The 12335-nt window shown below is 43.9% G+C and overlaps 1 protein-coding gene across 1 annotated transcript in view; it reads left to right on the forward strand.

Annotated features, from left to right (window-relative positions):
- LOC134447677 (metallophosphoesterase MPPED2-like) overlaps positions 1 to 5941 on the forward strand; it is a 41232-nt gene extending 35291 nt beyond the window's left edge. The window contains exons 5-7 of the mRNA XM_063197264.1: positions 1539 to 1654; positions 2560 to 2673; positions 4386 to 5941. Coding sequence (XP_063053334.1) covers positions 1539 to 1654; positions 2560 to 2673; positions 4386 to 4504 — 349 coding nt within the window. The 3' untranslated portion in view covers positions 4505 to 5941. The remainder of the gene's footprint in view (positions 1 to 1538; positions 1655 to 2559; positions 2674 to 4385) is intronic.
- The last annotated feature ends 6394 nt before the right edge of the window (positions 5942 to 12335 follow it).

Consider the following 12335-nt stretch of genomic DNA (forward strand, 5'->3'; position numbering starts at 1 on the left):
ATGGTCAATTTTTGTAAGGGTTACATCTCAAGTAAATAGATTGACTGTTGTCCTTTTCTTGTGACCAGACTTTTTTTTAAAACCTCGTCTACCTGTGCTGAGCTGCATTTTTGACTTCGAAATGAATTTGTCCAAAAGATTGCTCTCTAAATACCATATGCAATGCAATGCAATAACTTGGCCCATCAAACCATCATACTCACACCATTTAACATGAAGGAAGATTTACGGTACATTTGCACATAAAACTTAAGCTGCACATAAACATATTGATAGAACTTAACAACACACACACACACACACACAAGCTGGGGTGATGGCTCACACCTATCAGACGCAGCAGAGAGCACTGGGTCTCGTTTTGCACGCTGGCTGCTGGCCGGCACGCGGCTAGCTGTGCCCTCAAGAGAGGAATAAAAGTCTGATTAACATTCTCCTGCTCATCACCATGGATAGAGAGAGAGAGAGAGAGGGAGAGAGAGAGAGAGAGAGAGAGAGAGAGAGAGAGAGAGAGAGAGAGAGAGAGAGAGAGAGAGAGAGATGTGGGAAGCATCAACACCAACCCACAATACTGCAGTCACAATACACTGCATATCACAATACCATGACAATTGTGACAACTCTGTATTGCTTGCCCTTGATTGAGAAACGACCTACCGTGTTACAGAAAGAAGAAGTGATTGCTAAAAGGGACAACAACCAGAAATCATGTCTACCCTTATTCGTTAGCTAATGGTCATGAAGTAAATACCTTTATGGTAAAGAACCAGCCCATTGGTCCTGGAATTTAAAATATGATACCCAGAATGTGGAAGAAAGACTTTAAGCCATTACCACATGGTGTTATTTAATATTTTAATATTACACATTAGGGCTGTAACGATATTGCATTGAACAGAGAAATCGTGATACACAGAGTCTCGATACTGTATCGCGATACAAGGAGGCAGTGTCGTGACACGCCCTTTCAAAGTTTTATTACCCATTAGTCCAGCAAACAACCTTATGATTTGATGTGATAGTGTTTCCAAACTTCAATGGAGATACATTTCAGAAATCGCGGGGTGTATCAAACCATGGGTCGAACATCATGATACGAACTGAATCGTGAGTTGAGTGTATCGTTACAGCCCTATTACACAACTACCAAGGCCAGCATGCAAAAGAGAAGAATTATCTGATCACTTGTCTGATGTCTTTTTTTGCTTTGCCATTGCAGCCCTTAGCTTCCCTATGTAATGAGCCTAGGGAATGAATGGCCTCAGATATACAGTATATTCACAGTTACATGACCGCACTGTTAGAGGCTGACTTACAGTAATTATTATGTACCTGGCAGGGTTGAATGTGAGGCTGCGTTTGTGCTTAATGGCCTCTATCTCCCTTCCTCTCTCTCCCTCTCTCTCTCTCTCTCTCTCTCTCTCTCTCTCTCTCTCTCTCTCTCTCTCTCTCTCTCTCTCCCTCTCTCTCTCTCTCTCTCTCTCTCTCTCTCTCTCTCTCTCTCTCTCTCTCTCTCTCTCTCTCTCTCTCTCCCATAGGACTCCGTGGTATAACAACTGGGGCTTTAACCTGTCGCGTGGCCAGGCTCTGCTGGACAAGTGGGACCAGATCCCTGAGGGCATAGACATACTCATGACTCATGGACCTCCTCTTGGTAAAGCCAACACTACACACAGGCACACACACACACACACACACACACACACACACACACACACACACACACACACACACACACACACACACATACGGAGAGAGAGAGAGAGAGAGAGAGAGAGAGAGAGAGAGAGAGAGAGCAAATACAAACATAAACACTCACATGTGCTAATTCACTCAGCCACACACTCACACACGCACAGTACAGACAGACAGACAGACACAAACACACGTACTATCTCGCTCACTCACGCGCACACACACACACACAATACACACACACACACACACACACACACACACACACACACACACACACTCTTGCAGGATGACTCACGTAGCTGTCTGCACATCAGGATGGTCTGCAGCACTTTTCATGGCCAAAAAAAGACCACTCACAATAAATGTAGCACTCTGCTTCCAGTCCACAGAGGGTATTGTCAACCCCCTGACTCTGATGCTAATGCAGGATTACCATTTGCAAATATGTCTGAGTCCAGTCGAGTGCAGAAGATGAATAGTAAAACCATTTTTTTTTCTGAAATTTGATTAATTTTTAGCAGCACCTGATGTTATTTCAAGAGAGCAGGCTCAACTAGAATAGTGTTGCATTTGACGCCACAGTACGTTGTGAATTAACACTACAAATTGTACTGGGCCCATATTGTGCTTCACATATTTCTCTTAGCCTACAAACACTTTTTGATCTTGCAAGGAGCTTTTTGTGATAGGACAAGTGGAGAGTATGACAGGAAGAGAGTGGGGGAGAGAGATGGCCTAAGGTTGGGAGATGACCCAGGCCGGACTTGAACCCGGGTCCCCATGGGCATGCAAGGCCATATGTGGGAGGGCTTAGTGCCTACAGACATTTATTTATTTTTTGCCATCTCCTCTTTCCCTCAGGTTTTCGTGACTGGGTGCCTCGGGAGCTTCAGCGGGTGGGCTGTGTGGAGCTGCTGAACACGGTGCAGAAGAGAGTTCGGCCCAAGCTGCACGCCTTCGGACACATACACGAAGGTCAGCAGCTGATTGTGAAGTTAGTTCAAATGACCCTGCCAGACAGTTGCACTTACAGTACTTGTCCATACTGACTCTACAGATAGTTTCCAACTTGGACTGTGGCCTATTTGTCAAATACCCTCAGTTGCTCTATCCCCTTTTCCTTTTTCTCTGATCTCTTTGTCATTCTTAACAATTTTTATGGTAGTTATCACCTTAACAAGGCAACTGCATTTGGCCTTTGGCCACATACACAAGGTTAAACAGCTGATCAATTTGAAAACGGTACCCTGGATTTGGAGTTGACAGCCTGATCTCACAGAATTCTGTGAAATGATCACGGACCCCGCCTTGGGACAGGAAATCTGTGGCAGTTTCACAGATTTTGCCAAAATTCCGTGTTATGGTCATAGAAGTGTTTTCCATGATGGGCTCACGGAATTGTTGTCTATGTTCACACAGCACTATGTCAAGTCTACCATTACAAAACTGACAAACCAAATTCTATTACTAAACAAAAGAATGCTGTAGTAGCACTTTAAGCCGGATCTTTCTGCCCAGATCAAAACAATTCCCAACTCTAACCTGTCAGTAAAGAAATGTTTTTGGAGAAAACAAACCTTTGCAATTAAAAAAACCCTAGAGAGCATCACTTTGAACATAAGACTAGAGCTGTGGGAATTATGACCAGTGCATGTAAAGAAATTGACAATAAAACCTACTTGACTTGAATATAGAGAAAGCACTGCGGTGGGCTCATCATCACGCATAGCACTTCCATTACCCCATCACAGAATTTCGGCACAATCCGTGAAACTGCCACAGATTTTGTGTCAAGGGGGTCATGAGGGTGAGCACTGCAGCTGGTCCAATGGAATACAGCACCCTGGATCACGCTTACTCTGGTACAGTATACTGATTGTGGTTAGAGAACAGACCATAATCAAAGACTCAAAGGCATTATGAAATGTTTTGAAACTGATTGATCGCTTTAACAAGCCAACCAATGGTCTAAATGATTCATTAGCAGGCAAATGAAGACTCCAGTGCTGCCGTCTGTGTGCTGAAAAGACACTTGTAAAATCTGCTGTGTTGACTCGAATCACAGTCTCAAACATCATTAGATTCCATGATACATACTATACTTTTTAACAACAGTGTGGAATGTCAGGAAAACATTTAGGTGAAAGAAAGTCATTCCTAAGGGAAATGGCGGAGAAATAATTCAAGCATGCCTGGTGTGGCTTAAAATACTCAAAGCCAAGGCTCACTTCACACTCAGGGGTCTCTAGCTACCTAATGACTAGTATCTGGAATAGTCACAGAGTGGAAAGACAGTATCATAGTGTCACAATGTTTTAGTTATTATGTTATAGCACTGTGATTTCACTCTGTGACCTATTTCCCCCACATCATGCTTAGCATTGAATATTCTGTGAGTCTCTGAGAACATCTTTGTGCCAGATGTTGTTATCTTGACTGAATTCCTTTGCTATTGTATACAGTGCGATACTGTACTGTACATGGAAAGAATAGTTGTCTCAGGGTATCTTCATGTCACTGTTTCTCTCTCTCTCTCTCTCTCTCTCTCTCTCTCTCTCTCTCTCTCTCTCTGTATGTTCGTTTGTCTATTTCGTTTGTCTATCTATCTATCTATCTATCTATCTATCTATCTATCTATCTATCTATCTCATCATCTCACTTCCTCTCTCCTCATTTCTCCCCATCAGGATATGGCATCATGACGGATGGCTACACCACCTTCATCAACTCCTCCACCTGCACAGCAAGCTACCAGCCCACTAACCCTCCAATCATCTTTGACCTGCCCAACCCAGGAAGCTCATGAGTGGGCTCCTCTACCACCAACACTACCACCCCCCTACCACCTCCTCCAGACTTTACCCTGTTGATGGTTTACTCCTTATCCAAGGAAAACAAAAACATGTGTCATATAGAAATGGACTGCATTATGAATGAAGAAGTCTGAGGATCAGGCATTTCTGTCCAACAGCGTCCAATGGAACTTGTTTCAACTCCTGACGAATGATGACATCGCAGGAGCAGCCATATTGATATAGCCTCTGTGTTGTATGAACACAAATCTTTTTGGAACATTTGGAGCTGCCAGTATTATATGCTCTTGTACCAGAACACATAAGCTTCTGAGGTGAAAGACTCCTTGGAGGGGAAAAAAAGTGCATTTATAAGGGTACTCGTCGGACTCGTTAGCAATACTGTACTTGACCTACTTTGCTAATTTAAGAGTGGCTGTCTTCTTGGTGTATATTTGCTGATTTATTTATGGCCTTTACGTTATTACGTTATAGACTTGAAAAGTCTCTGGAATCCAGCCCTGTACAAAGTCGCTCAACTCAACTCGCCTGTGCACTTCATTTTACACGAGAGCCCTCCCATAGGAAAATATTACTTCTCACAACAGTCTTGTGTTTGTCTTAGAAATAGATCATATCTGGTTTTTGATTATAGATTCTGGGTCTGGTATATGTTTTGACCTTTCTGCTTAAACCCACTTACAAAACAAAACGTAAATTAACATCTTAAATCAAACGTACAAAGTGAAGTGTAACAAGAGTGGGACCGGATTGAATTATTTTCCCCAACATCTTCAGAAAAAAATCACAGTCTACTTAATATCAGATGTTTGTTTCTGAAAAACAAAACCAAGACCGTTTGTAATATTTTCCTCTGGGTTAACATGTTAAATGAGCTTTCTTCACAATGATCATGCAGGTTTGTGTCCACAAGGACCACCCCCTCCTTCAGCAACACAAGAGATTTGAATGAAATTGGATGGATGGTAATATGACAGATTAGAAATGTATTCACTGTAAAAGTGATGATATGTGTCAGTGTGTTTGTGTGTTTATACATTGGATGTAAAGTATCAGCTCAGAAGGTTGATTTGATTTTTATTATTAATATTATTTAAGGAAATCCCTGCCATTTGATAACATAAACATGTACATTGCAACAAAAGACTGTTTTGTAACCAAACAAACTCTGTTGGTGAACTAAATTGTTGTATTTGATGTAAAAAAAAATCCAACATGATAAACGATACATGCGCTTATAATCTTATTTTGCACTGTGTTCAAATACAATCCTACCAACACAGAAGAAGAAAAAAAATGTATATAAAAAAACATTGTTCTGTCAATCGCTTCAGTTGCTGTACTGTAAACGTTCTGTACCCTTGTTTATGAAACATTTTTTTATTCATCCTGATATCTAGCTGACTTTATATGCAAATAAAATTGCTACATTTTTACCTCAGCTCACCTCGTCGCCACCTTATGATCTGTGGTCCCATTATCCCGTATTCCCAGCTAATTCGCACTTGGGATGTTTTCACACCCGGTCCCTTTAAGCCATTTAAGTGAACTCAGACCTGTGACAGCATTTTCAGTGCATACTGTATGTGAACACTCCAAAGTGTACTACTCAAAGGGGACTTAGTGTAAAAATACCATTAATGACCACCTTGCATCAGCTATTTGCTATCAAGTGCGACCGTTTGCCTTACAACCAAATCAACACCCATCACCACCAACAACACCGATGTTCATTCTCTCCACACCTGATTGATCAAGTCTATTAATTATCCTGCTACTGCCATCCCCACCCACCACCTACAGTGAGGCGAGCGCAGTGGACAGTGTTGACAAGTGAGTGCAGGGCGGGCTGGATGGTGCCCCTGATGCTGCCCCTGACAGCTCCTATTGATTGTGGATATTTGTCATGGCAGCCTTGGCCCTGGTCCAACTCCCCTGATGGATGTCTGGGGCACCTCAGCAGAGGGTTCCACTCTCGCCCCAGCCTTGCCTGCTGTGACCCACCTCTGTCTGGGGGTGACAGGCAGCAAGCAGCAGGGCTGTGACTGCCGACTGTGACTGCTCAATCACAGCCCACTGTCAGCCAGGGAGGACAGAGGCGTCAGGTCAGACAGGGGGTGGTGCTGCTGCTGCCTCTCCATCGACATGCGGTGATACAGACACAGACACAGACCCTGCTGTGTCCCTACTTCTGTGGTAGACTGTCCGCCCTGCCAAACAACCATGGCTGTATAAAAGCTCCAAGAGGAGTCCTTCCAACACAGGTGACTTCACTGAGTTACTGCTCAACCTGCTTTGAGTACTCGTTGCGTTCCACTTATTCAGAGCTGATTCGTTAACATTTGTAGTAGGGTTTTTTTCTGAACCTGGGATTGACACCTGTGCTTGTTGGCACATATCATGTGGGGATGTTTCAAACATGGTTTGCAACACACTTTTGAAGATCCTTTAAATAATGTTCATCAGATGATATGGGCGCTTTTTTATGTCGCCTCTCCCTGCATTTATTCTTTATGAAATGTAATTTCAGTCAGATGACTGATTAGAAGCCATCCTGTGTTGATATAAATAATGCCTAATTTACCACCGGATCCGTTCCACAAAGCCGAACTTTTGGATAGTGGTTCAGGATAAGGTGCCTTGTGTCTTAATTACTTTGAACGAGTGTATTCTCATATTCAATGTAAACAAGTTACTAGCTATTTTATTAGATGACAAGGACACAAAGAAGAGCTATAACGTGTTACCCACTAAACACACAAAGTAAGGCTATTGACTGGCTGTACAGTGTTTGTGCAAGGACCTTGTGCTCTCTTAAAGTAAAAGTGGCCAATACATAACATGAGCCACTCCACACTCTCTGCTGCAGACACAACGTTCTAGTACCCATGCATGCCAGCTCTGGTACAGTACTTCCAATTCATGCAGTTTTAAATTTCAGCTTTCCTTTGTACGAAATGTTATTGTGTGCATTCGTTATCACACCTGCAGTTTGTGGTTTTGTAATTTAGCGTTTTTGTGAAGAAAGATTTCATAGAAAATTGTTGTGTTAGTGGGTAGTGTCTGGGCTTTGAATGGAATACATTTATTACAGAATGAATGTAGGGACCCCCCACTCTGTCATGAAACTGCCAGTGTGTGGGTGCAAGTGCAAGAAATAAGAATGAGCCCATCTGCTCTGCATTGGTTTAGAACAAACACTTTACAGTCTTCAAAAAAACACAATGTACAAAGTAATTCAACTCATCGTAATTCACAATTTCTTTTGATGTATGTCTGGGATGTTGTCAGCTAACATTTTTTCCTCAATCAGGTGTTTTTTTATTCTTGGAAAATCAATTACAGCATATTTCAATAGTTTTTAACATATATTTGCAACAGATTTTAAGTGTCTGTCACATGCGGAGTGCATTCCCTGCATTCCTAACAGTAAAACACTGTCTTTCAAGCCTACAGGTACTCATCTGTATTACAACCTTCAGCCCATCCAGCACAATCATCACAGAGGAGATCTTCAAGCTACTCATTTCCTCTGGAGTCTCTCTCTCTATCTCTCTCTCTCTCTCTCTCTCTCTCTCTCTCTCTCTCTCTCTCTCTCTCTCTCTCTCTCTCTCTCTCTCTCTCTCTCTCTCTCTCTCTCTCTCTCTCCCATGCCTGTTGTTTGACAAGCTGACGCCTGTCATCGCCATGCGTGTCAGACACATGAACACCTACATACACACACATACTGCCGTACAATCTTAGAACGCAGTAACTCTAAAAACGGCAAACTGAGAAAAAAGGCTTCAAAGTTTTCCATATGGCGCGATAACTGTGTTGTCGGTAAATTGGTGGTGACACTTCCTGGTAATGCTTTTTTAGGATAGAAATTTAATGCACACAAAAAAAAACCCCAAAAAACAACATTTATGTGTCTTTTTGCCACAAAAACCCGACTTACTGCGTTCTTGGCTGGTATTACTGCCACAAAATGGAGTTACTGCAGGAGTTACTGCGTTCTTAGCTTGTATTACTGTCTACTCCCAAACCAGTCCCATTGGAACGTGCAGCAGTAACTCGCCGATTTACTGCGTTTTTGTTTAACCTTTTTTGGGTCATTTTTGCACTTTCAAAATGAGTTTTCTCCAAAACGGGACGGTGTTGGACCACCATTTTTGGACACAAGACAATTGAGGTAGTTTAGAACCGATTTCCGATATAAAAATTTTTTCGACCATTTTGAGTTACTGCGTTCTAGTATTGCACGGCAGCATACACCTACACATACATACTCACGCCATCAAGGGAAATGTCTTTGAATGAGCAGGGCTGTATTTGAGGGGCATACAAGACAAGGGCAGCTTCAATGGTGTCCTCTGAATACCAGCATGGTTTTGCTGACAGATCTGTTAGAATTCCAAAAGACATATCCACTGGGTGTAATCTGTCTATAATAAACAGAACATTCTCAACAATCTCAACAATGCTACTACAAGGTGTTGCATCATACCGTACATTACATCATGTTACAAAAATGTTATAAACCAATGTCTTCACATGTAATAGCATATGCGCCTTTTGACAGATGTAAAACAATATGTCTTTCATCAGGGAAGCTGACGGGGGGGTTCCTCAATGGTATGTATTGAGTGGGGGGGTCCTTCAAGATGGCTTTGTCCTGGGCCCGGCTAAAGCTGCCAGTGTCCCTGTCTGTCATGGTGGAGAATGACATCCTGGGGGGCTGCTGTTCACGGCACTCTGCTCAACTTCATATCCTCACCTCAACCTCGGGATGAACCGAGAGCTGGCCCGGGCCGCCATCACTAATCAGATGAAACACTCTTTTTTTGTGAGGGATGGCCCGGCGTCACAGGCAGGCAGGCGGGTGAATAATGGCCAATCGTTTATTTACTGGAGGGAAGTGAGTCAGCAGCACGCGCCTGTCTGCCTGTCTGCCTGCCGACCTCTCAAACTGCCTGCCTGCATGTCCAACTGTTTGCCTGCCTGACTGTCTAACTGCCTGTCTGCCTGCCTCTCTGCTCGTCTGCCTGCCTGCCTGTCTAACTGTCTGCCTGCCTGATTGTCTAATTGTCTGCCTGCCTGCCTGCCTAACGGTCTGCCTGCCTACCTCTCTGTTTGTCTGCCTGCTTGCCTGCCTGCTTGACTAACTGTCTGCCTGCCTGCCTCTCTAACTGTCTGTCTGCCTGCCTCTCTGCTTGTCTGCCTACCTACCTGTCTAACTGTCTGCCTGCCTGATTGTCTAATTGTCTGCCTGCCTGCCTCTCTGCTCGCCTGTCTGCCTGTCTGCCTGCCTACCTCTCTGTTCGTCTGTCAGCTATCTGTCTGTCTGCCTTTCTACCTGTCTGCCTGTCTAACTCTCTATCTGTCTGCTTGTCTGTCTGCCAATCACCCTGTCTGTCTGTCTGTCTGACTGCCTGCCTGACTGAGTATAACTCTGAAACATGCAGGCCTCATTTAGCACCCGCACTCAACAGTCGCCATTACATCACAGAGAGATGAAGAGAGAGAAAGAGAGAGAGAGAGAGAGAGAGATGAGGAAAGACAGAGGGAGAAAGAATGGAGAGGGGTGGAGAGTGAATTAGAGAGCGGGAGTGAGAGTCAGACAAGGAGAGGAAGAGAGAGGAGGAAATGACATTAAGGAAAAAAGAAGAAGAAGAAAAAGGAGGAGATGAGGAGAGGTCATCTAGAGTCCACTGCTTTGACTGCCAAGGCGACAGGGCTCTTCTGGTCTGGCGTCTGACACTAAGCAGAGCAGATCTCAGTTCCCCACTCACTCCATCTTGTTTCCTGGGACCTGCACTTTTCTGGCCATGTGTCGCTTCATCTCTGTGTCTCTGTGCCTGAACCTGATCTAGCGATGAGGTGTACGGTGGACTGTACCGTCCCCTAGGCACACCCACGGACAGGGGCGGTTCTGGACAGGGGCCAGAGTGGGACAGGACCCCTGCTGATTTCCTCCTGGCCCCTGTTGAGGACCCTGTGCTGAACAGCCAATTACTTAAAATAGCAATTTCTAACCGTGACATGACATTCGTTTTTATATTATATAGTCAAAGAAAACAACAAGAAAGAAGAAAAATTGAGTGCGATCCATTTCCTACTACTAGATTACTTCAGAGACGCACCAACAAGACGGAAGAGCGCGGTGTGTGGAAGATAATATTATATAGTCATAACATTAAAAATGGATCTCTTTTGCCAAATGTTTTTGCCCCCCTGAAAAAAAACACTGGTCCCACCTCAGTCCCCCTGGTAATCAAAAAGGCTGTGATTTTTTTTCTCTCTTTCTTTTCTTTGTAAGTGCTTATTTTGTCTTTATTGTTGATTGGATAGTCAAGAGTATGACAAGAAGAGAGTGGGAGAGAGAGATAGGAGAGGGTTGAGATGACCCAGGCTGGACTTACTGTAAACCTGGGTCCCCATGGGCATATAAACCCATATTTGGGGAGGCTTAGATGGATCTGATTGTCTGATTATTTTAGTGATACAAATAGTGTGTTTCATGAAGTTTTTTTCTGTGCCCACCACCCCCATTTTCTGATGTCTGGTAGCACGTCTGTATGTCACCCAATTCTCTGTCTGCAAAGCCAGCCCCTGCTGAAAGAGGTAAAGAGATGCACATATCATGCATTAGTGATACCCTATTGAGTTTGACCTCCCTTCCATCCCCATACCCCTTCCAAAAAAAGAAAATCAATTGATGGTGACGTGTACGTGTGACCATAAAGATGACCTACTAGTGTGTGTGTCGGATGCAGGGCCGGTTATAGGCCGGCTAGGCGGTCGCCTAGAGCGCAATGTGAAGAAAGAGCGCCGAAATGGCGCTCTCCGATGCGTAATTTTGCGATATGGAGGTTTTTTTATGAAGTCGCAATCAACAAAGCCTGGCGAAAGCGCTCCTCACGGCAAAGCGCCCCTCAGCCAATAGTAATATCGCTTTCAACTGTCTCTGGGAAGTCTGTGAACCAATAGAGCTCTTCAGCGTTGACGTCAACTTGTATGCGGCGTTTGGACTACCGGTTCCATGGCGATTTTTTACATTGCAAAACGCCATAGAGATTCAGGTTTGGCAAAAATATAAGTTGCACGGCAACAACGAACATTAGCGTGTCCCCGCATCCCTTTCTCATTAGTGGAACGGATCGTATCATCATGTTGGTGTATTCACATGTTAAATCATGACGATTATAATTCAATATTGCTAACCCCTTTCTGATCATTAAAACTTCCGAACTACATACTTTCCTTTGGTTGCCATGGGTACAACCTTCCGCACGTACATGCCGTTAGATACAGGCGCCGCTTCTGTAGTCGCCAAAAGCTTCCGGGTTTAGCATATGGACGCAACATCGTATTTATGTCGAAGTTTGACACAAAATGATCAACCATGTCATACCTACAGCCTATTTTTAACACCCTCGACAGTTTGCGGGGGTTCGCTAAGCGCGTGCTTGCACTCGGAGCTTATTTGAAATTTACCCCTATTCATTCCCAATGGAGGCCGGAAGCCGATAGGAACCAGGACGTCCTTAAATGCTAACATGAAAGACTACAATCTACTACATGCTTCCGCTTCCGCTGAAGAACTCTATAAACAGACAGTCCTGAGAAAGGGGGCGGGACGAGTGACAGCGTGCGATCTATTTTCAATTTGGAGACTCATTCGAGAGACAGAGGGCAAGCGCGAACAGCAATGCTACTCTGCTGGGTGGAGAATTGTTATGTTCTCATTAAACCAGTCATTGCATGATGCAGGAGTTGCAGAGGGTGTTTTGGAAGTATGTGATTTAATCAGCAACCGTTTGTGATAATGTAAAGCCTAAT

The sequence above is a fragment of the Engraulis encrasicolus genome, chromosome 4, assembly GCF_034702125.1.
Source record: "Engraulis encrasicolus isolate BLACKSEA-1 chromosome 4, IST_EnEncr_1.0, whole genome shotgun sequence".
NCBI classification, from domain to species: Eukaryota; Metazoa; Chordata; class Actinopteri; order Clupeiformes; family Engraulidae; genus Engraulis; species Engraulis encrasicolus.